Here is a 27,946-nt window from a genome sequence, read left to right as displayed (position 1 = left end):
CCATCTCTCAGATATCGAACCTCGACTTTTATATCCCACTTCGTGTTGCAAATGGGGAGCCCAGAGATAATACAACGATATTTCGGCAACGAGTCCAAAACCACCCTCGACCCCAACGCAAGTGTTCAGAGTGTTGACGATGTGAAACATCCTGCACAAGAGAGTACGCTTCAACTCTTCGAAAATGAAGAGCCAACAGACGCGCAACAGTGGCAGCCCGGCGTTCGTGACTGGCTTGTCTTTATTTGCATCGTCATCCTAGCGATGATGGATGCGTTCGATGCCACCGTGTTGATCCCGATGCTACCGGTAAGTTCCATACTATTGATCACCACAAACCGCCAATATGAATATTATCTATGAGCAAAGCTAATCTCGTGGAAAGGACCTAGCAAACACATTCGATGAACCATTTGTCAGCGTCCTCTGGATAAACACAGCTTATCTTGTCCTCAATGCTGCCAGTCAACTTTATTTCACAATGATGAGCGACGTTTTCAGCCATGGCGCGGTGTGGACTATCGCCGTCCTACCACAACCATCGGTACCGGGATCTGCAGCGGATCGATGAGTCTAGTGGAACTAGTCGTTGGTCGCCTGATACAGGGAATTGGCGGGGGCGGTGCCATGAGCCTTTGCTTCGTGGTGATGACCGAGTCAACCCCCGAGCACATACAGTCACGATATTCGTGCTACATTCTCCTCACGAGAATCATTGGTATCATGGTCGGTCCAGTCGTCGGAGGTCTCTTCATTGATTACGCACATTGGACATGGGCTTTCTACTTCAACTTTATATTCTGCGCGCTCGGCATGCTTGTGATACCGTTTGCAGTTGACTTGCGCGTGTCGAAAAGTATTCCGCTTCGCAAATTGCGTATTCTGGATTGGTCTGGGGCTACAATGGCCTTTATGGGGCTGGGAGGTATTCTCGTCGGTCTCAGCTGGGGAGGTATCTCTTACCGTTGGAACGAATGGCAGACCTTGGTGCCCATTGCTGTTGGGGTGGCGGTTCTTATCGCTCTACTATTCTACGAGTCGACTTGGGCCCTGCATCCACAATTTGGATCTCGGGTATTAGGAAACCCGGGGATTGCTATGACATATGCGGGGTGCTTCTGTCACGGCTTCGTGGTGAGTAACTTCGATTCACACTCTAAGTCTAGAGCTAGTCTAACCTCTTGATCAGATTTTCTGCCAGCTTCAGTTCTTCACCGTGTTCTTCATTTCAACCAAGTACCTGTCAACATCTCTTTCCGGTATAGCCTTGCTCGCCATCAGTGGTCTCTCTATCGCGCCCGCCGCGGTTGTGGGAGTTGTTCTGGCAAGGGAGTCCCAGTGTGCCAAGTGGATAATTTCCGGGGTTGGGTTCTTACAATTCTTGCTTCCGGATGCTCAATTCTGTTGGATGGTGCAACGCCAACGATTGGCTGGGTTTTCCTCTTCTTCTCGATGGGATTAGGTCACGGCCTGCTTCTCTCAAGCTACAATATCCAGATACAGAGCATTCCAAAGGAGGAGGGAACCGCGCTATCTACAATGCCGATCATCATTTCAAACTACATGCGAACTTGGGGCATGGCAGTGGCGATCCCTGTTGGAGGAGTTGTGTTCTTGAGCCTATTCGGTCGTGAACTTCATCTGGCGGGCTTAGATCGCGAGCTGATTAACACGGCTAAGGGTTATATCATCTTGATGGACCAAGTTAAGATGCCTGATGAATACCGCGAAGCTATCAAGGATGCTGCGGCGTTGGCTTTGCAGGGGACCTGGGAAGTTGCAACAGGTGTTGCTGCAGTTGGTGGTATATCGTCTGTCGTTTTATGGAGGCGGCGCTGCTCTGCTTGATATAATATTCTGACAAAATAATTGACCCTGAACAGAATGATATACTTGCCAAGAATCCCTTTGAAATCGTGTTCCTAGTACCCCGAAATATCAGCTTCATTGAGGGGCCAATTGCCAAGGCCTACTAAATTTTTCTATGTAGTACTTATTTCAAAATACTGAACTAAAAACAGTCCCAACCTTAAAAACCATCCATCTTGGTTTCTTAGTTGGGAAAACCTCCGGGAAAGCCTTGGGGACTGCCACATTGCGGTTCACCGTCTATCCGGAAGTTGAATAGTTTGAGTATTTGACAGCTTTGCTCTGTCTTCCAAGATTGGAAGTGGTTTCTGCCTGACACAGGTCATTCTATGAGCCGGGGAGCATCTGTATTAAATAGACACTGTCTTTTACTCACTTTCCATTTCCACACTGCGCTTCCAAGCACTCCCACAGTCCGCTTCATCATTCCAACCACTTCCCGAATATCGCCTTCATTTATTCGACACTTGAAAGTCTACAAACTTCCTATGATGTCGCATCCCAACACCCCACCCAACGAGTGGGTCGAGGCCGCCATTGCCCATCATCCTGTCTTCCGCCCTGTGCTACATCTCGTATAGACCAGATATTTCCCGCGCTTGAGTTTAAAAAGGTATCCTTCCAGCGTCAGGGTCAAAATTAACACACAAGATGACGAATCATAGGCTTGTTGTCTTGGTCGGATAGCATCCGTTCCGGTATTCATTAATATGTACTTGGTGACTGGTTCCTCCTCTTTTTCTTTATTCTCTCTAAAATTATTACTTTCTTTGTTTGCTACTAGATATTGGCTGTATTGTATCTTGGTCTTTGTCATGTCCGCGCTCTTCACACAAGCCCTTGTAGGATGTTCTGAACTAAAAAAAAGACCCAAAACTTGCCCAAGATGTTCTACCTTTCCCTGGCTCAGGAGCTCGGCAAGGTCAATGGCTTCTCCCTCCCAGCTAGTGAACGACAAAGGCCGAGTGAGGTCCAAATTCACCAAGCCTCAGAACCAGATCCTGAGTATCGAGGAAGTTAATTCCCAGGCTCAATCAAACAAGCATATGCAGATGTTCAATATCAAGTCACCGAGTTTTGGCTTCAAAATGCCGAACTCAAGGATTCAGTGCAGGGGGTGATGATCCGTTGAAAGCAGTCGCTTGTGGAGAAGGGTGCGGCAGTCTCAGAGCGAGAAATTCTAGCTCGGAACTAGTCTATTATTAAGGCGCAAGGATAGGGAGCCCTAGCTCAGCTTTTATTGTGTTTAATTCAAATATTGCATTAGAATCTCCCAGTATAATACTAAAAACAAGGCGTCGACTGGCCCGGGGGCGTATATCATTTGCCGTAGCCGGCAACAAGTGCGAGGCACCAGGTACTACGAAGGTCGAGATAACAGCACCAGGCAAAATTCAGTAGCAATCGACTAAATTAATAAGCAATTGGAGGGGGGATAAAAGGAAGCAGCAACTACAAACAGAACGGGTGCCTATTACACGGCCGCTGAGACAGCTGCCAGAAGGCTGAGGCACCAAATGGCATCAAACATGCGATTCGTTTATAAAATGGAGACTTTGTCTCTCCTCTCACTTCTCTTTTTCACTTCCCTCTACACCGGCACATCACTCTCCTCATCCCATCCATCGTTTCCAATCCACCATCCAAGCTTCGCCACTTGACCAAACCTCTCCAAAATGCCACCCACCAACACCCCACCTGCTCGTGACGAGTGGAAGGAGGCCGTCCTCATTGTCCACCCCAATGTCAAGGAAGCACTGGCTCAAATTGCGAAAATCACGAACACATCAGAGGTAATCTGGGACGAGTTAGTCATTTTCAACGCTATCGAAGCCAAAGGTTACTCGCCGGAATCATATGGAAAAGCAAGATGGAACCCAAGTACCTGGGCCAAGAAAATGCGCAAGCAATGGACAAAGTATGAACGTGAGATCGCATCTACGAAGAAAAAGGTACACGAGTGCCATCCTGAATTCCGCCGCATCCTCCAAGGTCCCCTCGACGAGGCCCTGAGACGTCATGAGAGCCAGAAATATGCCGTCAACTCTTGCTGCGAGTTCGAGGAATGATACGATGTGTGACCCCGACGATTGTGAGAAAAGCAGATGTTAGCTATGTGGTTACCCATAAACCAGCATACTGGGATACAGAGGATTGTTTTCAAGGCTGATTTTCTTGTCTTTCTTCTCGGGCTGAGGGAGGGGGTTTCGTGTGTGAATGTTGCGCCTCTTGTTCATAGAACTAATCGGAATGCAACTTTATCTGCAGCAGTAACTGCTCGAAATTTCAGCTCTTGAATGGCCAGTGTAATTTGAACTAGTAGTCTCCTATCGGGCAAAGTTCTGTCTCGCCGGAAAGGGAACTCTTTCCCACGCCCCGAATTTAACCATCATACATTAGATCGGGAGTCTAGGAAGCCAGTCAAGCGACGGAGCTGGATTATTTCCGTGTTGGATACCAAATTAGCCATCCCGCTGTATCTTTTTTGGGTGATTATGATGATATCGCTGCATTGTTTCAAGTTGATTTCCTCGTTAATAATAAACATGGCCCTGCTGAAGGCTAGGATTATTGATGTATAGGACAGGTCAGTCTTTCGTCAGTCATTCCAAGTAGTCAGCAATCTGCGATAGAATCCAAACACGTTGACCCAATGAAGAACACTCCATTTCCTCGTGTATATCTCAACTAACACGACATTGATCGCGCTTCCGGGATTCTCGACCAACGTTCGGTGGTGTAGGGGGCGATTTGAGTCTCTGTAGTTCCTGTTCTTTCAGTTCCGCCTGCACTTTGAGTCGACCGGGTGTGACAGATCCTCGGTTGCCCTTGATCTTCCAACCATGGAGCCGGTCCTTTCCTATTGCCTCGATTGTTTTTCTTTCGACGATGCTGTATTTAGTTGGATCGGAGCGATCAAATTTGAAAGGTTCCTTCAGGGAGACGGGTGGATTGGTGATGATGCGCGCGTGTCTCAAACTGTTGACAGACACCGAGTGAACCATCAGGGGATGGAGAAGAATCACGTCGCCCACTTCACCGGTCATTTCGTGAAATTCGTGACATTTCTTGATTATGTCGTTGTAGAAATCTTCGAAATTCTTCTTGGACTGTTTGGACCCTCGAGGAACCATGTACGGAGACACGCCTTCGGGATGATCATACTGTTTTTCAAGTGAGTTTGATGACCGTCAACTGCACCTGGGACGGAAAACGGAGAATACTAACCAGGTACTGCGCGATCACCTTGATGGCGTCCGAACAAACCATGGTACCACCGGCGCGCTCCTGGATATCGGTGAAGAGGGGAATGACTAGTAGACCTTGCTCGGGCGAGTCCAAGAAGTGGGTAAAGAAATCTCCATCCACATGCCAGCCATCGAGATCGGTGGGCTTGAGGCATTTACCAACCGTCTCCTCAGTTCCGAGATTGACGATGAAGGCATCGTTCCAGGTAGCAGAGTGTTCTGCGACGCGACTCTCACCCCCAAGAAGCTCGCATATGGCGGCCCAGGCTCTAGGGGCAAACGTTTTGACCGGTTCCGACTTATGCTCGGGCATCCATGTGATCTCAGTCTTCCAGGTTGACTTGTCTGTGGGTGAGTATCCGAGACGCGTCCATACATCTGCGGTCCACTCGGCGGCCTTTTCCCTGGAGAAGCACCGGGGCACGCGCACCCATCCATGGCGCATAAAACTGGCAATCTGCTCTGGAGTAAGCTTGAAGTCGGAGGGGGTTGACATGACTGTTTTGGCTAACGGAGTTGAAGTTGGCCTGGTGTGGATAATGCGATGTACTGTGATGGAAATGCGGAGAAGAGGAGAAGGTAGTATGCCAGTGTATACGGGGCTGACAAAGCAGGCAGCAGTAGAGCTAGGAATTAACAACATACTAGTGTGAAGTGTAGGTATTGGCTGATTAGCCTAAATTGAGGATGACTGGAACAAAGCTATAATAAAAGCTACTAGTATGGGCCTATTTGCAATATATCACAATCCGCCAACTACCACATCGACAACAAATGAAACCGTTGCGCCTTTGTACTGGGATATTCTGGTATAAAAACGCCCTCTTCAGGGAAATTTATTTCATTGGCAAAGAATAAAGGTGGGCTCGAATCCGCACACTGTTTCCTAGTGACCGACCAAGGCGCAGAAGGCCCATCGCGTGCCATGGCAGAAGAATGGGTCAAAATGTGTCATTCGACCAAAAGGTGCGCACGCACAGATTGGCCTTTCTACGGTGGTGTTTTTGCCTCGAGAGTCAAGTACTCACGTGGAGAAAGAGCATGTCAAATAGAACTTCGCGGCTCGGAATATCCAGTCTCTTTCTCGGTAAAATCCGAGTCTCTTTTGCAAATTGAGATTCTTGTTCAATTCTCCTCTCGATGTAGACCTGATTGAACACAGGAAAGCTGGCAGGCTATCTGCCCAGTTGGACCGCTTAATCCGAAAGATTCAGACCCATCGTACGGGTGAAGAATCTTGCAGATATCGCAGGGCAAAGTATGCAGGTTGATCGTGGGCTAGTCGCTCTAGGATGGAAAGCTTTTCTCTCTCGGTCGGATGCAATCGTCATCTCTGTGGCAGGAGTAGCTGATATAGTTGACGACAAGATAGCAAAAAACATGTAAGATCGGCCGATAGAAGAAAGTCGGATATGCATAGTATCAATTCTGGAGGAAGTGAATCCAACACCCCGTCCCTTTCAAATACCCCATCACTTTCAACGGCGGGAAAATGGTACTCAGCAGCGTCTGAATACTGCTTAGTCGCGGGGATATAGTAGCCTGAAGCGTCTTCCAGGGGTTGCATTATGGAAGCTAAGGATTGAAGGGGTGTTTCAGGTTTCTGATTTGGTCAAGGGGTTTCAATAGAAGACAATCATGAGGAGAGGAGAGAGGAGAGGATAGTATCAACAATTGTTTTTTGACTGGCCCGATGCCAGTTTTGGAAGGCTCCTTTGGGACAGAGATCCAGGGCTACCATGGTTGAGGAGTGATAGCATAGGGAAGTATAGTATGTATAGGTACTAGTTAGTATTGGCTGGTTATCTTAAATTGATGATGACTGAAAGAAAGCTACATGAAAAGCAGTGGAGCTACTAGTATTTGGAATCATTATCTACTGCGGTCGTGTCTGCGCCATGTAAGCTTACTATTAGTAGTATGTTGTTGATTAAGCTTTTTCGGGGCTATTTGTAGATGTACACTGCCACTCACACTCGCTCTCGCATTCGCACTCTTAAGCTCACTGGGAAAACAAAAATAAACATGAAATACCTCAAGGCATAATCTGGTAGCTACCAGTAGATACCAGTAGATACTAATAGTATCCCAATAACATACTAATCGTATACTAAACATTGCTGGACGTTGGTTGTATTTAACCATCGCACCTTCCTCGTCCGAACTGCCTAATCATCAGACTATTCGACTCTCCACTTCCACCCATTCCAATTTCTACTCTTCGCATCTTCACATCTTCACACCGTCACGTCTTCAACATTCCACCGTATATTCAATCTCTATTTACCACTCACCATGCGCTTTCTCGGACCCGTTGTTGCTTTCTTGAGCGCCGTCTCCCTGGTCTCCGCAGCTCCGGTCAGCGAACGGACACCCGACGTCGATCAAGATCTCCCAGATGGACTGCCCTACCCAAGTCCCAGCGAATTGACTCTGGTCGAACAAAATGCTCATGGAACTCTTCCCAACACATCTCCTCCTCCTGTCATCAGTAACAAGGGCATCACGAACCTACAACTGATCGCTTTCAACGAGCTCTTCGAGGTCGCCTTTTTCAACGAACTCATCACCAACATCACCGATAATGTTGAGGGATATCGCTTCTCAGACGCCGATGACAAGAGTCTTGTCCTGGCCTCATTGAAGGCCATTCTCGCTGTACGTCTATCTTCAGTCTCTTGTGCAATAAATTTCTCAATTCTAACCTATCTCATTCCGAACAGCAAGAGGAGCTTCATGCGATCCGCGCCAATAGTGCTCTCTCACACTTCCACGTCAACCCCATCGAGCCGTGCCAATACTACTTCCCCGTGAAGGACTTCGACTCGGCCCTCGGACTCGCAAGCAAGTTCACCGATGTTGTGCTCGGTACTCTACAAGACACGATCGAGCGATTTGCCTTGGGCCATGACTTCGATCTGGCAAGGGAGATCGCTTCAGTCGTGGCAAACGAAGGCGAGCAGCAAGGATGGTTCCGCATGCAGCAAGGAAAGATCCCCAGCGAACTCCCGTTTTTGACCACCGGCGACCTCAACTTTGCCTTCACCGCGATCCAAAGCTTCACCTACCCCGGAAGCTGCCCAAACATCAATGAGATTCCTCTGCGGACTTTTGAGTCGCTCGAGATTGTCACACCTCCAAGTGCTAAGAGCCAAAACCTCACCTTCTCCTTCCAAGACAACTCCAATGAGACCAACCAGCTGTGGATGACTTATATCAACCAGCAAAATCTTCCCATCGTCCGGAACCTTTCCTACGTGTCTCATACCGGGAACACCATCACTGCGGAAGCGCTATTTCCCTACGACGACCATGAGTTGAACGGTCTTACCATTGCGGCTGTGACCAAGAAAGACGGTCCCTTCGCGGATGCCAATGAGGTTGCCAAGTGGACCTTGGCCGGTCCGGGGCTGATTATTGTGAATTGAGCAGAACTCTTCGTCGCGTGATTACTTCTTGGCTGTATTGATTATATTATTATGGACAACCGTTATGCAGGATTGAAGCTTGGTTGATTAGTTACTTTATTCTTCTCCCGTATCGACTTTGTGTATACAATGCAGCTTCGTCACTCTCTGAAATCCATGCTAATCCGTAATTTACCCCCCCCAATATTCAACAGCATAATCTCTAGTGTCCTATATTAATCCTCGTACATAGCCCCCGTCTCCGGAACATCAAGAGAAACCAGGTATTTATTAATAGCCCGATGAGTCTCACCCACATGATCATAGCTCGTATGACCACTTCCGTTCCGAATCACCAGATGGGCATTCTGGTCACCGAGCTGCCTATGCACATTCAAAGCAAACTGAATCGGCGTCTCAGGATCATAAAGCGCATTCACCAAAAGAATAGGCGTACTCATATTCCGACCCGCAAACGAAGGCGCCAACGACCGAGGTGGATTCCGCACCGGCGTAGGCCAATTCATACAAAGAGCATCCAGATACCAAACCTCCCCAATTCCACGCGTATGCGGCGTAGCCACAGCGCCGACATCGGATTTGATTTTGAAGTCAATAGAAGTCCAGTTCGATCGGGGCGCATCTTGGCAGAAAATAGCAGCGTAGGACATATCGTAACCGGTGTTGGAGGCGTATTTAACTGCGGAAAAGGCGCTCGCGTCGTTCTTGTACATTGCTTGCTGAAGCAATTCCGACATGCCGACCCATCCTCCCACAGATCCAGTCTCCGGGTACGGGAAACAGACTGCGGTCTGGAAGGCGCGGAGAATCTCGTTACCGGTGGCATTTTCGAAGCAGGGGTATACTTCTGAGGTCTTATTCAAGCAGCTCGGAGCCGGGATGGGGGAATTATTGGCGCGGTCAATGAAGGAGTCGAATTTGGCGGGTAGATCCTTCACTTTGTGTAGGGCACATGTGTTGTTCTTCGCGCACCAGTCGAAGAATTGGTTCACTGTTACTTCGTACCCGTTTGACTCGGGTCCCCATAGATCTGGACCTGATCGGGAGTGATCCATAATCCCATCCAGCACGATCGCACGAATATTATGCGGGAATAGCTCCGTGTACTGAGCGCCGAGCTGGGTTCCGTATGAGAAGCCGATATAGTTCATTTTCTCGTCGCCCAGTGCGATGCGCACGGCTTCGAGATCCTTCGCAACGCTGATAGTATCCACGAAGTAAAGAATGTCATTGTCTTTCTGGTTCACGCAGCTCTCGCCGCGGTCGTGGAAGACTTGTAACATTTCTTGGAACTCGGCTTCGGTTTGGGGCGTTTCGGGATATCGCCTGTTCCATGGTTCAGGATCACATTTCACTGGTGTGCTTCCTTCTGTGCCTCGGGGTCCTGGGCCTAGGATGTCGAAGTATTGATGTAAGGGGGTTGACATGAGGAACTCCTTCCCTGCGTTTATCAAATTCAAAGAAGATGCTCCCGGCCCGCCGGGATTGACCATCAAATAGCCAATTCGCTTCTCCGGGTTCGCGGCTGGAATCATGGCCATTGCGATGCTGATTTGTTTGCCCTGGGGCTTGTTCCAGTCCAGCGGTACAGAGAGGTTGGCACAGCGTACATGGTCATCGCATGCTTCCCATTCTACCTTGGAGGGTGGGTCATAATGAAAGCTTGAAGTCTTCACTGGCGAAGCGGTCGAGAATGTTGCTAGGGCTGCGGCTGCAGACAAGAAGTATCGGAGCTTGCCCATGGCCGAAACGAATAATGAAAATTGGAGAAATGAAAATAAAGCGACTGGTTGTTCTTTTAATGCTTTTCGAAATGCAAGATCTTCCTCACTGCAATCCTTTCAATTTATATTCTTTTCTCCAAAGCAACTGCACTGCACTTTTTGAGCATCCCTGGGGGCTCATCTTGTTGGGGGCCAAATGCAATCATCAGGCGTGCCACAGCCTTGTTCTCCCCACACTAGGCACCACGCAAGGGGCCGATTTAATTGGCTCTTCAGGCTCTTGACGAAGGTGGAGAATGCACATACGAGGATCTAACTAGATTTGGCGGAATTTCTTACAAGCTTATTTATAGTGAGCTGCGAAAATGTTCAAGATATGTGCTGTCGGGTTTTGTCGAGGCTGATTTCCGTCTGCCAAGAGCCGAACACTCGCGGATGTGGAAATTGACCGATAATCCTGATTCTACTATTACTTTGCTAAACGAATAATTCTCAGAGCTGTCAACTAGGGTATTCCGTAGACGAGAAAATGAAAAAAAAAAAAAGGTAAGAGGAGCTTCCTAGTATATAATTAAAATAACCAGGCTCCAGATAGTTTGGTCAGTGTTTTTCAGAGATCCACATTATACCCTTCTACGTATAAAAATCTAGTGACATTTGTCTTCGTACCCAGTAAATTGGTTTAATATCTTGTTCTTGGGTGTCCGTCAACACTCCGGTGCATTTTATTGCGCCCGTCAGCTGCATATGTACCAGATAATGTCTGGCAACTCTTGGCTTTCCCTTTCCATTTTAGTGCTCACCCCGTCGCCGCTTTTACTCCCTGTGTAGAATTGAGCACGCCCCTGGTCATACAGGGTTATCTAATCTGTGATACCTAGCGCGTTAGTGGTACTTGTGATACCCTCCTATTCTAGAGGTCTCTATCTAATCAAAACTGGTCCAAACGACAAAAGTGAGGTGGTCCGTCTTGTTCAAGATTATGCAACTTAAAGAGGTCTTTATATAGTTATATGTCCTGTGACCTAAAATATTAAAGGAGACTTTGTTCTCTCTACGGCCCTATTAAAAGCAACGGATATTTTATTACGTGTATCATAATTAACTACTCCTCTGAGTCTTCCCCTTTCCCTTTGAGCTTATGATCAGTATCCGGGTATGGGTCGAAAATCCTTTTTCTCTAAGTGTGATGAGAAGGCTAAAGAGCGGTATTGTCTCTTATAGCAGAGGAACAGCTATATCCCTGAGGTGTATAAGAGAGAAGATACTGTTTGAAACAAAGATAGAAAACTGCTAAGGACTAAAAAGTTATACTAACAAACCTTGAATCTATGGCTTAAGTAGGTTTGAAAATTTAGAACAGAAAGATTTATTAATGGTAAAGCTGATTTTCTTAGTATTACTTGTGACCCTGAGAACGGATTTGAAGACTATAAAACTGTACTAGGTTGCATATCTCTAAGCTATAAAATGGTAAAAAAGCGTATTCGCTAGTATACGAATTTGACCTATAGCTAGCTCTATAAGAATAGGAGACTAACAGTAAGAACAGCTAAGGTATAGGTAGAGTGACTCTTTGGTAGGTTTAAAGAGACTACTGATACAGAGGTTACTGAAACAGATAGAAAATAAATATACAGTATAATTCCTTGCTATTGTCTTACTTTTTGCAGTAATACTAATACTATTCTGTTTGGGATATAGTAGATAAAAAATACTTTAACTAAAGACAGAAAAGTACTAAATAAGAAAAAGCAGAAATATAACTTTATAAGAAAGGATTTTTTGAATATTGTCTCCTTAATATGGCAGATTGATTATAGAAGGTTTATAACTAGAAGGCTTAAATCTCTTATATTATTTGTACTTCAACTGTATCTCTTTACTGTAACGAACTGGCGTTGTTACCATTCGTGGATGCCTCATGCCTACGGCACCACTCCAGGCATCCGCGCCTACACCTGTGTATCTAGCCTTCTATCTTAGCTTCCTTCTTATTATCCTCAAGCTATCACTTTCGTCAAAAGCTACTACTTCCTTTGCCTGGTGCGCTACGTCGTATCTTGATCTCTGTGAGTATCTGAGCATCCTCACAGTCAACTTTTTCAATACTTACTGCTGCACCAGTCTATAACATATTAATGATCCCTATACCGTCAGATATACAACCGAGAATTTTCATTGCTTCTATCTAGTACAATAAATACCGCTGAAGAAATACTAGAGCCTCCTGCAACATGAAGCATAGGTCTTGGCTCCATATAAGGTAATGTACCCAATAGCAACAGAAGTATTGTATCTCTAAAGGAAGATATTAGTAGATAGTCTGAAGACTAATCTCTTCACATGTTATGCCATCACATTATAATCTACACATATTCTTCCTCAGGCCGTCATACATAAGGCGAATACAATATGTAGTCAACCTCTACTGTGTCACCTCCTTATCTATCTATAGAGAAGTCTCGTCTCGCAATTCTAGATCAAGAAGAAAGTCTCAGAATAATCGATAAAAGAGGCTTATTGGCAAACTTTCACTCCAGTATATTCAGAACAGAGTACAAAGACCTCAGTCTAAAGCTGACACACTACTGTAGGAGATTCATAAGTTTTGAAAGTAAAATGACTGACAGTAGATTTTCAAGCATCACTATTACATCAATGATTTTTTTGGAAATTACCAACTAGTTAATTTTTCCTGTTTCTTACTCTGTCCTTTGAAAAGTCGATTCAGCACAGGTAGATTGGTCCGTTTGAATTAGGAGCAATCATACTGATGTATAAGGATCTCTTCTAGACTATCAATTAGATCCAATTAGGGATCTTCAAATATACAGCACACAGTAGCAGCGAAGATAAATAGCGGTACTGACAATCTAACTAGAGCCTGGATCTCAATAGCTCCAGGCCATTCAATAGGCAATTTTTGATTCTCCTAAATATTAAAAATTCGGTAATTCAAGAAAAGCGATATATCGTACGACGTCACTACGTCAGGAATTTAGTGAAGGGCTATATCCTGATGGTTATAGCGTGCTATCTCTAAAATTCCTAGGCGGATAAGACGTTCCGGTTGACTAGTCAAGAAAATCCGTAGGCTCAGACTACATAACTGGCGTAACTGCGGCAGTAGTTGGAGTATAGTTCGTATATCGTCGTCTGGTTTACATTCGTCCAGTACGTCTACCACTACCACTCAGGGCTGAATTAGATCAGAATAATCTAAATTTTGGATTGTTCAAAGCAGTAGATTGTCAAATTGATGCTTAAGTAACTTCATCACAATTTCAGCCTCGCCGTAAAGTGCTTCTTAGTATCTAGGCATCAGTTGAGGGGTTCTGTTTGCTAATTGCCTTACTACTGTAGGGAAAAGCTTCATCACATTCCCTCTATCCCCTTCACCCCTCTTAAAAAAAGCTTTCTCCTAGCAAGTTTCTTTATTTGGAGTGTTTAGCCACAGTGCGTGAGATAGTCGATTTTCCTGTCCCTGCCATCCCGTTTAACCAAAAGATGCATTTCCCCTACAGTGACACAGCCCATTCTGCAATCTCGTTGATAAGGTCAGTCCTAATGCCTACAAGACATTCGTCACCCTGCTGATTCATATAAGAGTCGAACACAGCTCTACGCGCAACTGGTAGCTTGTCCAACGGGTCTGTCTTCAGTCAATTGAATTTCTCTACTTGAAACCTGTTCAAATATACCTGCATTGAGATTGACCTGAGCATTTATTGGACCATTATTAACGCCTGTTTACGTTCCAGAGTTGTGACCATGAAAAGATATTGTGGATGTCATGATCGTGGAGATAGCACGGCGTATATGGTTTTCAGGAAACATGCGTGCGGGGTAGTCAAAACGGGGTGGTCGACTATCATCACGTGACGCGTCGTTCGCCATCTAGCGCCGCCAATGGGAGATCTCAAACCATGCTAGCCAATATCGAAGTCTATTGAGCGATACAATATATGTATTGCTTTTATTTGATTTGAAATGACTGTATGCGATAATTGATTTCGATAAGGATGTCAAGGACAAAAGGGAGTGAAGGAAAATCATGTAGGATCCTTTGTAAAGAGAGCCAAGCAGTCGTTGCCAGTGTGCCTAACGCATCCCAAATGAAAACCACCATCTAATCGATGTAAAGATTAGGTATGCCTTTTTCAGTGGTTAAGAAGAGCCTCTAACACCGGGGTTTTTATGTATACTTCGTGGTCTGCCTGCTCGAATGGGAGGCACTTGACAATCAACGAATTGCCGCATGGCTCAAGTTCACCGTGCGGCAGGCAATATTTCGCAGCGTGGTCACAGACTTTCACTTCTCGATAAGAAGAAGAGCTGCGTCCTGAATAAAGTCACGCAATTGGTCGGGATACAAAGGGCAGGTGTTCCTTTTCTGAATCAACAACAGAAACCAATGGAAATATTCAATGAAGAACGCAGGTCGAGATGTTTGGGCTCCTGGCTGGGTACTACCTTTTTCAGGTCTCTCTATCTCCTCTCTTTGCAACCCATCCGCTTTTTCTGGCCTTCAATGGTATTGCGAGGTCTATTTCAGTAATGAGCGCTACGCTACCATCAGAAAACGCGGTAGGCTGGACGAAGTGCAGAATACGGCTGCCCATATTGCTCCAGATGCTCTGAACTTGTCGGAGGCAGCATCACTGAAATCAAGCTGCTCGAGAGAGCTGGAGGAGCTGGTCTATCCTATCCAGCTACACCATCGAGAGTTTCACGCATGTTCTCCTCTGTGCAGCCGGTGAAAAAAATAACTTTGTCAAAGCTTCTCGTATAGTACTATATATCCAACGACGACGAATGTGAAATCATTTATGACAAACTCGGAAAATATATACGCCCCTTCGATAATGGTGGGTCATAGTAATTAGTAGTACTAGTATATGTCACTCTTATAGTCTAGATATAGGACGGAAAACTGGATACTTCCCAGTATCAAGCGACCGTCTCAACTCCCTGATCCGATCTTCCGTCACCAGCATAGACCTTGGCAAATACTCCGGTACAGCTTCTCCCAAAAGCATCATCGCAGCCGCCTGCGAAGACCGAAACGCCTTGACCATCCCCGTCGCATGATACGCACCCAAAACAAATTGATGGCTCCGCTCGGGGAAAGGCAGCTCACCAATAAACGGTACTCCATCCTGGGTAAAGCTCACGATACCGCTCCAAGAATAATCGATGTTGTCCGCTGCACCAGGTTTCGGTCCTGCCGCGGCTTCATGAAAAAAGCCTCTCAGATGCGCCTGGTCTGGAAGATCGGTGGTTGTATCATTGGATGTTGCTTGGCGGCCCTGGCCCGCACGACCGACTACAACACCCCCATCCGGTCGTGAGATGAGGTAGCTGTAATCCTTGTCACCATATCGATACCAGATGGAAAATTCTGGGACCGTGCCCAGGCGTGAGGAACCATTTTCGTCGGGAGTGTAGTGGACGACATTGGCACGGACGGGAGAAAGGAAAGGCGTCAGCTCGGGAAGGAGATGTCCCAGCCAGGCGTTGGTAGCGTGGACAACCTTTCGCGCCTTGATCTGGCCCCGGGTTGTTTTCACGATGGCGAATTCAGCGCCGTCTTGATCGTCGACAGCCTGGACGGTGGTGTTGGTTTGAACATTGAGCTTTCTGCCGTCGATCAAGTCGCCCCATACTTTTGAGATCCATTTGTAGGGCCAGACGGACCCTGCCGGGACCGTGATTGCACCCACGCATCGGTCTGAAAGCTTCATGACTCGCTGGAGATAATCTGTATCTCTGTGAACTTTGTGCAGAGCTGCTAGATGCGGTGCGTGCGCTCTCATATCTTCCAGCGCAGCTACGCCCTTCTCGAAGACCTTTTGGTCATAGTAAGCCTCCACGCCCTCGGTGCGTACGAGGTCACAATCGGCTTGATCTTCTTCAATGGCGGCGGCCATTACATCCAGATGACTATGCTCGAATTCCGAAATCTTGATTGCTTCCTCAATGCCGAATTGGTGCTTGCGCTCGCTCCACATGGCAAATGTCATAGTTTTGATGTGGCCGCCGTTGCGACCAGTAGCGCCGGAGCATAGGGAGCGAGCTTCCACGACTGTAATCTTCAGGTCTGGTCGCTTGGAGATTAGAGTCCGACAAAGCGTCATACCGGAAATTCCGGAGCCGATCACTACTATGTCAACAGGCTCTGCTGGCCATGAGGACTGGTGATTGGCGAATGCGTGGGGACTGGAATGCCAGTAGGGCGTGGTTGGATTGGAGGCGGGTGGTCCGGGGTGGACGATGCCGGGTGGGTAGATTCCTTCTAGGGCGCCAGACATTGTAGCGAGTAGTGCCTATCCCGGGCGGTAGGTATTCAAATTGAAAGAAGAGAAGGGCAGGTAGGTAAATGAATGATGGACGGAAAATTTTGACGCAGTGGTTAATCCATGACAGTGGTATATATAGGTAAAGCTCTGACGACTACAGACATTCACTCTCGGTAGGTCTCATTCAAGCATCCTAGAATGGACAATATCTCCCCAGCCTTAGTTCCTCGCAGATAACCACTGGCAGGTATTGTGGATGCTGTTTTCGTGTCAATCCCGCACACTCCCACTGTCACGAGCCTCCACTTGCCAGATTTGGAAAGTAAAATGAGACCACCAGCCTAAAGTCTAAATATGGATCAATTGTATCAAATTGAGAGTCGAATGAAATACTGGCTACGTGGAAACTAGGAAAATTATTTTATCTCGCAGAATTCTGCTATCAAAATGCGAAGGTACAGGTAGTGCAGCAACTCTCTAATGAGCGAGCGCCTTAGATTCAAAACAGTAAAACAAATCCATTCGCAAGGCAGTTTTCCTAAGTTCATAATTTACAGACATGAGACCGAATTGCAGTTTACAGCCCAACAGGGCTATGCTCCTGGAAAAGACTACTCTACATAGCAGGAAGACGGGGCCCGCGGTAGTCATTCCTCGCATGTAGAAACCAGTTTGTCGCAGAGAACAATGCCATCACACCCACCACACAAACCGTATAGTCTTATGAAACAGTTAGCCTGCGTTCCAATATATAGCAGAAGTTAATTGTTTACGTAGACTTACTCATACTTGAACCAGTCACCGGCAAGCCCACTGGGAAGCAATACATGATCGTGATAAGCGGCGCAAAAACCAGCGTAGCGGCATTAGCAACCCACCCAAAGGCCCCAAGATTAAAACCCCTTGACTTGGGAAGTACACTCTCGGACCGTTTATGCCACAGAAGTAAGGCAGCAGGAAGAGCGAAGCTGCACTGCTGCAGTAACAGCCCCGAACCAATAAATGCGTTGAATGCACTTGATGACCCCAAGTAGATGCAGCCGATTATGAATATGACGGCCGAATTAGCCATCAGAGCCCAGACAGGGACTTGGAGGCGAGGATGAATTTTACTAAGGATGTTTGAGCCGAACAGGGCGTTATCACGGGCGAAAGACCAAGTCAGGCGGGAGCTAGACTCTATACAAGCGTTCAACGAGAAGAGAGCAATGGAAAGCAAGATGAAGATGAAGGTTGTGGCGGCGGCCTGGGAGCGAGTTGCTTGATACCAGATTTCATATATGGGGACGCTGTTGTTATTTTAGTGTTATTAGCGTTATTTATGACGAGTGACAAGAATATGAGTAACCCACCCAGTTACACTATCCACGACTTTTTCAAAGTCATTCAAACTGTAAAGCATTGAGAGGGAGAACCCAAATGCCGTCACGAAGCCTATAACAACAGTGCTTATCAGCGCGCGAGGAACAAATTTTGCTGCATCGGCCACTTCCTCTGCCATATGAACTGCTCCGTCGATCCCAGCCAACATGAAATTTGGGTTGGCTAGGCCAGTTAAGAAGACCACAGCGTTTGATTTCCAGCCAGTGTTGTTGATGAATGTAGTCCACACAAACTCAGATGGGTTGAAAGACGAAGTTCGAGACAGGCAGGTTATGATAATAACAAAAAAGGAGGTGATGGATAGAATAACTAAGCTGTAATGTTAGCTCGTGAGTAGCTGGGATAAATGTGGCTCCTATACTTACATCCTGCATCGTGAAAAAATGGAGTACGATGTTGGAGTAAGGTATTGTGTAGCAGGAGGAAGATGTTTGCGGCTTGAAAAAAAAGAAAACCTTGCCACACCGGGACATCAACGTCGGGGTCGAAGAATAGTCGCACGGCCTGAATAAACTGCCCAGGCTGAACGACCACACCGGAAGTAATTGAAAGCCAACCAAAAATATTGAAACAAGCAGAAATATAACTCTTGACAAGATCAGCTGCTGTTATCAAGAAGGGGGTCATTCGTCAACTCACCAGAACACGCGAACAATACCCCGGTGCCAAAATCGATGTCCAATGATAAGGGCCACCCGCAGTTGGATACACACTGGCTAATTCGGCCATCGTAAGTGCTGAGCAGCCCAAGAAAAAGAGAACAACGAGCAAGCCGTACACAACAGTGACGCTGCCCCCCTGCTCCATTCCGATGACCATGGTGGCCGCCAATCCCACCCAACTGTTGCAGATATTGAAGCCCACACAAATAATTGAGAAAGGGCCCAAATGCTTTTTCAGCTGAGGCTCGAGTCCGAGGATTTCGAGCACCACGGCATGGTTAACTTGGCCATGGTCAACTACCACAATGTTATCCCCTTGTCTAGAATTAAGAATAATTTGTGTAGAATACTCACGGTCGGAAGCTGTAGGTCAAAATGTCAGTAAAGTGATATTATTCCAAGGGGGCTCACTAGACGGGTATTGTTACATTCGTTCTTGGTGTCCATTTCTTCAGATCTCGCCTTTTCTGCTTCTTGGTGTAGTGAGTATAGAACTTGGAAATGATTCGATTTTGTACAGGGGGAAAGCATTACTGTTTTCCATTTTCAGGGTGAAGAGCTATTGCATTAAACAAGAACGGTGCGTTAAACAAGAACTGTGGAGACGAAAGGTATTTCTCGAGTCGAGCTCGGGAAACACAATGGCTAAATTTCGAAAGTGACTCCTTTCTTATATGCAGTGTTCGCGACACCAGCCACAAAAGGTTCTACAAAATATCCGCCACCCCCGCACTTTCCTAAACCTTGGCGACGCTGGGAAAGTGGTAATGCGGGGAAGAAAACAAAAGCCATCCAGGATAAAGACTTAGAAAAAGGTGCGAAGCTCTGGATCATTTTTGTCTGGTCTCATTTAGCTTCCGAAATTGAACACAAGAACCGAAACCCGAGAAACCGACCCCATGGTCCGCTTACTGGAACTCTAACGGTACGCTTGGCTCGATCGGGAGATTGAAATGAGACCCAGGTCTTCACCGCACCAACTCCATGGATAGTCTTACTTTTTGCATGGGTCTCATTTCACCTTCCTTTCATCTCTTCGATATTGGCTTGTGGCATTTTCGAGTAAGCTATCTTGACAATATAGTGTTTGATGCTACCAGCTTCGAGGGAGCAGCTCGTCTACTGTCTGTGCAACGCTTGAAGGATGCCCCCACGCCACCGTCCCTATAGGCCGAAAGTCAGAGGTCTGCATGCGAACTTCCTGCCTTTTTCCAGTTGGGTTTAGGTCGACTGAATATTTGTGTCTAGGCTGCTACGAATGCTCTCAGCGGCGTATATCGTGTGATCGGGGTACTCCGGAATGTTCGAAATGCCTCTCGAAGGGGCTAATATGCAGTGGCCTCGATTTGCGATATCGATTTACGGAGGGAGTCACCATTCGAGGCAAATGGGCAGGCGAGTCAGTACAGTCTCTCTATGAAAGGTACCATTGTCACTAATCGCATAAACTATTGGTCACCATTGGAAGCTGAATTTTGTAGGCGCAAGAGCTTGGCTAAACAACGAGACGCCTGCCAGTGGCAAATACCGCAACATCGCCGGGCGACACTTACCAGTCCTCATAATAAACTGACTGAGCCTGATATTTTTGATAGTAGCATCCTGTTAGATGTGTCGAAGCATCAAGGATTTGCGCTGGAGCTGCAGGAGGTAAATAATTTGCAGGTATTCTTGAACTATCCTCTTATACAGAAGATGCCGAACTCTACGATGCCCCCTTGGACTGATGAAGATCCTGATTCGAGCGAGGCCGTGTTACTACCAGACTCCCTGGATCCTTTTGGTGTCAGTCAACCTCACGACATGCCGACTCTATCCCCCTAGTGAAAAAAGCTATTCCAGTGGAAGCAACAATTCCTTCCAGAGACGACTTATAAGATCATCAACCATTACCAATTCCATGATTCCACTCTTGTATGAGCCGCTGCCCGATAACATCTTATGTTGGGAACGAGATTTACTTTCAAATTGTACGTTATGCATCCCATTATTCCCTCATCTCAAACTGTCCTAATACGTCAGCTCGAATAAGACTCAGATCACATCGCGAAAGAGATGATGGCTATTGATGGACCACATAACGGATGGCGTTATCTATTTCTCCCGGTTGCACATCAAGATCAATTGGTTATGAACGCCGTTCTCACGGTATCCGCCTTTCATATGTCCTTCTGCAATAGCAAAATGCGCAGCCTGGATAATGAACCCTTCACTCAGCCCGGCCATAACAGCCCCGACAATCTTTATAAACGTACAATTGAAGGCCTGAAACAACGAGATTTGGCCAAATGCAATTATGAGGAAATGCAGCCCATCATCGCGACAATTCTCGTACTTCTTACAGCAGTTATGGTTAACGGAAGAAATGACTTTCCAATTTTGTTCTCCTTGCTGGTCTCAGCAACTAATGTCATTGGAGGGGAAGATCAACTAGCTGGAAACGAACTAGGTGATTTTATGCTGCGTCAAGTCCGGAAGTGAGTAATCTTGGAAATCTATATTTCTTTCTCCGTGTGTACTAATAAGGGTCAATAGATTGCGTGTCTATGCAGCTCCGCTGATCAGTGAACAAGATGGTCTAAATGTACTATCCTCTGCTTCCAAATGGGAAGTCGTCTTCGACTGTCTACGAGACTGTTCTAAGAAACAGCCAAACCACACTGTAGCTGCAGCATTCATCGAGAACATTGTTTATCAAGCTCGCGATATTTACTTACGGCAAGCTTCAAATGACGTTATATGCGTTGAACCTGAAGTCCTTGCCCAAGAATCAAACCTTCGACTGCAGCGATTCAAAGATACCATTGAATCATTTCCAGTACAATCACCCGGAAAACAGGTCCTGGTCTGGGCCTTATTTATAGTGGCTTCAAGTTGTACTCAGGAAGAACACAAGGCTTATTTCGAAGATATATTGATGGAGAATTTCAGCAGAAGTAAATTCGCTAATTTGCTTAAGGGACTTGCGCAGCTGCGATATATCTGGTCTAGAAGAACCGACGAATGCGGCGTAAGATGGACTCATCTTTTGCCTCAGGCGCAATTGTTTCTCATGTGAGATGATAGTAATACCTATTTACTACAACATCAAGATAACCTTAGCAAAGTACCCAAGATTTGATTCCAGCCTCTTGAAGGTGGAATCTCCTTCAAATTTTTAATGTCTTCCCCATACCTCCAAACGTAACTGTTTTGATGACCTGAAACTCAGCGAGACCATACTTCGACCCTTCTCGTCCAAACCCACTCTCCTTCACGCCACCAAACGGCGACGCAGGATCCGAGATCACACCAGTATTAACGCCAACCATTCCAATCTTCAGGCTCTCTGCAACACGGAATATCTGTTGAAAATTTTGCGAAAAAGAAGTACCCAGCCAAGCCGACCGAGGTATTGTTTGCCAGCTTGACCACTTCTTCCTCCGTCGTGAAGGAGAATATACCCGCCACGGGTCCAAAGGTCTCTTCTCGAGCAATGTCCATATCGGCTGTCATATCACGAATCACTGTCGGTGCATAGAAGGCCGGTCCCAACGACAGTCCATGTCCGCCAACGGTGATTTTGCCACCTTTCTTTACCGCATCGCGGACATGGGAGTCAACCTTTTCCACAGCACGTGCTTGAACCAGGGGCCCATGGGTGGTGGCAGCATCAAACCCATTTCCGACCTTGAAAGATTTGACTTTCTCCGTAAAAGCTTTCACAAAACGCTCATACATACCGGCCTGGACATATATTCGATTAGCACAGACGCAAGTCTGACCGGATGACCGGAACTTGGCTATAATGGCGCCAGCAATAGCAGCGTCAAAATCTGCATCCTCAAAGACGATAAATGGTGCATTTCCGCCGAGTTCCATGGACAGCTTCTTCAGGGTATACGACGACTGCTTCATCAGGATTTTTCCGACATTGGTAGAGCCAGTGAATGAGACCTTGTCAATCAGAGGCGAGGTAGTCAACATATGTCCGATTTCAATTGTATTGTCAAGCGCAGTGATCATATTTAGTACACCGGGAGGCAATCCAGCACGACATGCCAGCTCCATCAAAGCAAGCGCTGTAAATGGCGTCTCGCCCGGAGCTTTGCATACAACTGTACACCCGGCAGCGAGCGCGGGAGCAACTTTCCGGGTAATCATAGCAGCAGGGAAGTTCCACGGCGTAATCAGACCACATACCCCGATCGGCTCCTTGTATGTGATCATACGATGCGTGGGGTTGGATCCTTGAATAGTATCGCCGTAGATTCTAGCAGCCTCTTCACTAAACCATTCGAGGAATCCGGCAGCGTAGGCGATTTCTGCCTTTGCATCGTTTAGTGGCTTGCCGTTCTCCCAGGTGATTAGGATTGCAAGGTCGTCTGCATTTGCCATAACCTCATCGTACCAACGACGTAGAATCCTAGAGCGTTGCCGGCCGGTCTGAAGGTGAAATTTGGAAAAGGCATCGCGGGCAGCTAGGATTGCCTCGTTGGTTTCCGCCTTGGTGAATTCGGGACATGTTCCAACCAGGAACCTTGTTGCTGGGTCTTGCAGAAGGTATCATTAGCAACAGATCTACGGCAAACAATCTGAAAGAGAGAGACCAGACCATGAACTTCGAAAGTCTTCCCTGATCTGGCGGGCACCCATTCGTCATTAATAAAGCCGACGTTGAGCTTGAGTAGGGATGGATCTTGGAGCTGCGACTGGTTAGCATCTTGCGCCTAGTAGGAACACTGGGCAAGTTCAAACTACCTTCGGCTGCATGTTGCAAAATGCTTTTTCAGTGGTCATTCGAAATGCTAGCTTGCAGGAATATCGTCAAGGAAACCGGGGGGAGGGGAGGTTGTGTGGTTTATTACTCATATTTCTCAATGGTGGAGCCGAGGAGGCATCCTTGTCCTATTTTGGCAGGTAATGTGAGACCCAATTGCTATACCACATTTTCTGAGCTTAAGAGTCCCCATTCTCATTTAGAATCTCTAAAATATCTGTAAGCAGATCCTTCCTCGGAGACACTACATGGTCGGTACTCACTATACCTTCCTTAAAAGGTCATTCGGAGATCATTGATTTGTTGGTACTCGAGAGCTAGGTTGGGGTCAAACATCGCTCCAAGTCCAATATCCTCCACCACACAACGTAACAACCATCCCCGGTGCAACCAGAATGGTTTGGCGTGCGGGGTATGTCCGCAACCACGACGGAGAGCGGTACCCATCACGCTGGGTGTAGATTGGGTGTTCTGGATGGACTTAACGATCTTGGCGATTGAATACTATGCATTATTCAAAAGGATACACTTAAACGAACCTCCTAATGAACTTCACAAAAGCAGTAGCGAAATCCGCATTCCCAGGAGCGCTTCAGTCAAGTTTATTGACGTATCAGGAGGAGAGAGCGGGTCTTGAATTTGCTTGAATTGGGTCCCTGACTTGAGACTTTTAAGATCCATTCTTGTGTCCTCGGCTATAGCAAGGATGCTTTTAATCCCCTGGTCCACTTTGTAATTATAAGCGGTTATCTTGGAGTGAATATAACTAGATCATTCCTCTACAGTCTAACGAATAATTATCGGGCCTATCAATGTTCGGAAGATATTAGGAAGCTTCTTCAAACAAGGGGTCAAGATCCAACAAGCTTACGCTTTATCAGTCGCCCCTAAGATCTTGCTTCCGGACAGAAAGCTACTGATCCCAACTCGGTATTATCTTATAGAACCTCTGGGAGATCTGAAATACACTACGTGAAATGGCTCAGCTAGAGAGTTCCAGAGCCTCACTATGAAAGGATCAGGTTGATATATAAACAATCAAGTAGGAACTACCATATTTAAGTGACACAAATGGATTACATTAGTTAGTTAGTTAATGAGTCCTGGTGAGTAAGCAGTGGCTGAGTGATCACTGAGCCATCACTGAGCGCTCATCGATGATCACTGATCCACCGCCATGCGAGCACCGAGCACAACTGACTGGTCACTGAGCCATCACTGAGCATGAGCGCGTGCTGACACTTACTCACTGAGCCTGAGCCTGATCACCCTCATTAAAGCGGCGGCAGCCCAGACAGGAAAGCCCCACCCGGCGGACAAAATCCGGTGTATATTGAACTGCATACGAACCGTCCAATAGTTTACCTGCACGATGGCCTTGGCATTGACAAAAATGATATTGTATGAGGTAGATTCGGCGGATGGCTTCAAGTCAGAATCCGACCAAGTCGATAATGATAAAAACGCGGGTATTCGTCAAATGCGTTGCTTTTTTAGCCTTCTAATTATTCCGGGATCTTATTTCCCGAGCACCTGTCGAATAATACCACAGGCAGTTCAAAAAGTTCAACACCGCACGTTAAATTTCAGAATACAAGCAAAGTAATTAATGAATGCCTGATCAAAATTGCTTTCAATTGTCGGAACCCTGTTACACTAATTAATGGTAATGTATTTTCTGCATTGTGCAGCGCATAACAGAGCGTGGATTCTCTCGCTTATTGTTTAAGCATTAATTCTATCAAAGATTTTGCATATCAGAAGTATGTGGCCAAATTTTGATAATAGGGATATCCCAAAGAGAGCCAATCGAAAGTATTCAACACTCTTGAGCCAATTGCGTGATGCAAAATAGTTACATCACTGCATTTACAGCTTACCCTGGCCAGCACCAGAAGAGACGCTGGAGGCAACAGTGCTGTAAGCAGAAGCGGAAGCAATGTTCTTGCCGGAGAACTTGGAGAGGAAGTCAGTGTCGCTCTGGCTGAAGGTACCGCTGGAGCCGAATCCGTTGACAACGCAGGTGCGGCCGAGGGAGGCACTGCAGGAGGAGCCGGAGCTGGCGTTGGGGACAGTGAAGAGGGAGCCGTCAACGGGAGACTCGACGGGGGTACCAATGTTCTGGAAAACGTTGCCCTCGGCCAGGACGTAACCGCCGGAGCCGATCTCGAAGGCGTGGCCGCTATTGTCGTACCAGTAGTTGTTGACGGCGTGCAGGAGGGTGTTGCCCTGGACCTTGGGGCTACGGCCGGAGGTGTGGTAGATGTAGTTGCCCTTCATGGTAACCAGGTCGCTGGATCCATCGAGGTAGATGCCCCAGTAGTGGTAACCGTCGCAGGTAGCAGAGTAGTCGGAGACACCGTTGATGTAGTTGTTGGAGAGGGTCACGCGGCCGGAGGACTCGGTTCCAAGGACAATGTGCTGGCGACCAATGCGAGCAGTCTAAAGTGCTATTAGTTAATAGGTTTTGGAAAAACATAGATGGCTGGAGGACATACGGTAACGTGGTCAATCCAGACCATGTCGCTGTCGTCGATGGTGATGGCATCACCACCCCAAACGTACTTGGGGTTGATATCGGTGATAGCAATGTTCCTACTTCGGGTGAGTGAGGTTCTTGTAATAGCTGGCTCTCTATACGCACTGGATGATGATGTTGCTAGCACCGCTAACAATACGGAGACCCTTGCCCTGGATGATACCAGCAGAGCCCTCACCAATGAGGGTCTTGTCAGAGGCAACGGTGATACCGAGGGAACCGGCGTTGTCACTGGATATTGTTAATAAAAATTCAGACTCGATGTTCGAGTTTCGGTGTCACTTACTAGGAAACCGAGACGGACGGTGCGGAAGACTCGTAGTTGCTGCACCAGTCGTCCTTGTTGATAGCAAGCTGGCAAGCAGAGGCGGTACCCCAGGGAGCGCAGCCAGTGCCGGTGGTAGTTCCCTCAGTGTTTCTGAAGTCAAAGGTCTTGCTGAGAACAATGACACGGGCAGAGCTATCACCGAGATAAGAGACCAGCTCGTCGGTGGTAGAAGGATAGACAGCAGAAGCGGACCCGCCGCCAGTAACGCCCTTGGCGAAACCCTCAGCTGCGCCAGAGACGCTCACGGCCGCAGCGTGAGCAGCAAAAGCCGCAACAAGAGCAGTGAACTTCATGATGAGGCTGCTTTGGTAAGGTACAAATGAAAGTAAAAGAATGAATGGAAGTGTACAGAACTCATTTTGGCAGCGAGGGCGCGAATTGAGCAACCTTTATACGTTCAACGACAACGAAACAATGGACCAGACCCATTCCGAGCCACGAGGTTTGAGAGGTTTAAACTCCACACATCCCCCTTTGCAAGGACCAGGCCCATAATTTTCCTGTTTCCGAATCTTAGCTGTCACCAGTCCGGCACCAGTGATGATACCGCCGCTATTGTGACGAATCGGAAGGCCGTGGCCTCATATTAGAATAATATCTGACCCCACAACGTTGCGGAGTATGGACCAAGTGTGGCTGGATGTATGTGAATCCTGGAAGCACTTCATCAAGCGCTCCACGTCGTGGATTGAGAGAGCGGCCACGCAGGCAAATACGCCCACAAACCCAAATTGATTAAAGTGTGCAGTAGAACGGTCGCAAAAAAACGCCTCCTGAAGCGTTCGATGCTGACCTCGGTGCTTGAATTGTTTCACTTTCTTACTACCCCTGGGTGCCCCACCAGGCGCGATTGAGTAGCTTGATCCATGAGACCGGACGCTTTACTCCGTCGAGCGGTGCTCCGTGGTCAGCCCAGTCCTCACTTTAATTGATTTGTGGACTTGGTATCTCCCAAGAGAGTACACGCCATTTACCCGGAATATCTCCGGTCTTTCTTCGTCACATTTGATGTCTGAATTTCCTGGCAAAGGATGCTGCAAAGGGGGGTGGTTGTTTGGGTTGTGTGGATTGAATCGCAATATGAATTCCTCCGTCTTGGCACAGCGTTTTGAATGTCCTCAGACATGGAAGTTTTCTGTGAAAATCAGAGTTTGTAGATCTTCGGGAGATGAGAGAGCCCGCAGGATAAATTTTGCATCAATGAAATTAGGCCATATCGCGCGCACTGTGCAAATGTTGTTGACACTTTACCGGACGATCAAGATCGTCGGTTTACCTACTTGATCAGCCACTAGCTCCACCTTTTTGAGGGGTCACGGTCCACTGTGAGGCTCCTCACTTAATTATCTTCTTCCATTCTTTTCTTTTGGAGCATGCAATCTGTCTCGGAGATTATCGACCCAGCAATATAATGTTTGGTTCTAGAAGAACTTCTTGGTCCACTTCTCTCGGTCATATGGCCCGAAGCTCGGATACCAGTGTTCAACACACCACGAGTAAGAATGGCGGTCAACTTGCTTATCATGCAGTAATATGCCATCAGGAACTAATGGATGCCAATGGATACTAACATAATTGAAGCTTCATTAGAAGGAGATTGCCCGAGACCCATTTTAGATTCCTCAGTCTTGCTCACTCCAGGGCTGTGCAGCAAGGATTGAAGACCTAGATGGTTGGGTGCAGAAACATCGCGCGGAAAAGGAG

General features: G+C 47.0%; 11 protein-coding genes across 11 annotated transcripts; 5 read left to right on the top strand and 6 right to left on the bottom strand.

The window, feature by feature from the left end:
* Positions 1-51: 51 nt before the first annotated feature.
* Positions 52-1,848, top strand: N7509_012231 (MFS transporter; the record flags this gene model as incomplete). Its single annotated transcript, XM_056636868.1, has 5 exons — positions 52-309; positions 386-544; positions 607-1,134; positions 1,190-1,403; positions 1,463-1,848. 5 exons carry the CDS (start codon positions 52-54, stop codon positions 1,846-1,848), a joined length of 1,545 nt encoding a protein of 514 aa, XP_056482898.1.
* A 907-nt stretch (positions 1,849-2,755) lies between these two features.
* N7509_012230 (uncharacterized protein) lies at positions 2,756-3,001 on the top strand (the record flags this gene model as incomplete). The annotated part of the gene is given in 2 exon segments (XM_056636867.1): positions 2,756-2,885; positions 2,898-3,001. The coding sequence occupies 2 exon segments, from the start codon at positions 2,756-2,758 to the stop codon at positions 2,999-3,001; spliced, it is 234 nt and encodes a 77-aa protein (XP_056482897.1).
* A 544-nt stretch (positions 3,002-3,545) lies between these two features.
* N7509_012229 (uncharacterized protein) lies at positions 3,546-3,938 on the top strand (the record flags this gene model as incomplete). Its single annotated transcript, XM_056636866.1, has 1 exon — positions 3,546-3,938. The coding sequence occupies one exon, from the start codon at positions 3,546-3,548 to the stop codon at positions 3,936-3,938; it is 393 nt and encodes a 130-aa protein (XP_056482896.1).
* Positions 3,939-4,553: 615 nt separating this feature from the next.
* Positions 4,554-5,613, bottom strand: N7509_012228 (uncharacterized protein; the record flags this gene model as incomplete). The annotated part of the gene is made up of 2 exons (XM_056636865.1): positions 4,554-5,033; positions 5,098-5,613. The coding sequence occupies 2 exons, from the start codon at positions 5,611-5,613 to the stop codon at positions 4,554-4,556; spliced, it is 996 nt and encodes a 331-aa protein (XP_056482895.1).
* A 1,799-nt stretch (positions 5,614-7,412) lies between these two features.
* N7509_012227 (putative sexual development protein (LsdA)) lies at positions 7,413-8,545 on the top strand (the record flags this gene model as incomplete). The annotated part of the gene is made up of 2 exons (XM_056636864.1): positions 7,413-7,775; positions 7,841-8,545. The coding sequence occupies 2 exons, from the start codon at positions 7,413-7,415 to the stop codon at positions 8,543-8,545; spliced, it is 1,068 nt and encodes a 355-aa protein (XP_056482894.1).
* A 215-nt stretch (positions 8,546-8,760) lies between these two features.
* On the bottom strand, positions 8,761-10,287 carry N7509_012226 (alpha/beta hydrolase; the record flags this gene model as incomplete). Its single annotated transcript, XM_056636863.1, has 1 exon — positions 8,761-10,287. The coding sequence occupies one exon, from the start codon at positions 10,285-10,287 to the stop codon at positions 8,761-8,763; it is 1,527 nt and encodes a 508-aa protein (XP_056482893.1).
* A 4,892-nt stretch (positions 10,288-15,179) lies between these two features.
* Positions 15,180-16,583, bottom strand: N7509_012225 (NAD(P)/FAD-dependent oxidoreductase; the record flags this gene model as incomplete). The annotated part of the gene is made up of 1 exon (XM_056636862.1): positions 15,180-16,583. One exon carries the CDS (start codon positions 16,581-16,583, stop codon positions 15,180-15,182), a length of 1,404 nt encoding a protein of 467 aa, XP_056482892.1.
* Positions 16,584-17,187: 604 nt separating this feature from the next.
* Positions 17,188-19,063, bottom strand: N7509_012224 (uncharacterized protein; the record flags this gene model as incomplete). The annotated part of the gene is made up of 7 exons (XM_056636861.1): positions 17,188-17,291; positions 17,355-17,860; positions 17,924-18,263; positions 18,320-18,542; positions 18,594-18,913; positions 18,971-18,979; positions 19,045-19,063. 7 exons carry the CDS (start codon positions 19,061-19,063, stop codon positions 17,188-17,190), a joined length of 1,521 nt encoding a protein of 506 aa, XP_056482891.1.
* A 1,611-nt stretch (positions 19,064-20,674) lies between these two features.
* N7509_012223 (uncharacterized protein) lies at positions 20,675-21,097 on the top strand (the record flags this gene model as incomplete). Its single annotated transcript, XM_056636860.1, has 1 exon — positions 20,675-21,097. The coding sequence occupies one exon, from the start codon at positions 20,675-20,677 to the stop codon at positions 21,095-21,097; it is 423 nt and encodes a 140-aa protein (XP_056482890.1).
* A 668-nt stretch (positions 21,098-21,765) lies between these two features.
* On the bottom strand, positions 21,766-23,368 carry N7509_012222 (NAD-dependent succinate-semialdehyde dehydrogenase; the record flags this gene model as incomplete). Its single annotated transcript, XM_056636859.1, has 4 exons — positions 21,766-21,960; positions 22,004-23,148; positions 23,211-23,301; positions 23,357-23,368. The coding sequence occupies 4 exons, from the start codon at positions 23,366-23,368 to the stop codon at positions 21,766-21,768; spliced, it is 1,443 nt and encodes a 480-aa protein (XP_056482889.1).
* A 1,876-nt stretch (positions 23,369-25,244) lies between these two features.
* On the bottom strand, positions 25,245-26,535 carry N7509_012221 (polysaccharide lyase family 1 protein; the record flags this gene model as incomplete). The annotated part of the gene is made up of 4 exons (XM_056636858.1): positions 25,245-25,817; positions 25,874-25,970; positions 26,020-26,145; positions 26,201-26,535. 4 exons carry the CDS (start codon positions 26,533-26,535, stop codon positions 25,245-25,247), a joined length of 1,131 nt encoding a protein of 376 aa, XP_056482888.1.
* Positions 26,536-27,946: the final 1,411 nt, after the last annotated feature.

This window comes from Penicillium cosmopolitanum (assembly GCF_028827165.1).
Source record: "Penicillium cosmopolitanum strain IBT 29677 chromosome Unknown utg000011l:1.0-3548175.0:1.0-3550911.0, whole genome shotgun sequence".
NCBI classification, from domain to species: domain Eukaryota; kingdom Fungi; phylum Ascomycota; class Eurotiomycetes; order Eurotiales; family Aspergillaceae; genus Penicillium; species Penicillium cosmopolitanum.
Note: the sequence above shows the minus strand (reverse complement) of the source record. Positions and strands in the feature narration are given on the sequence as shown.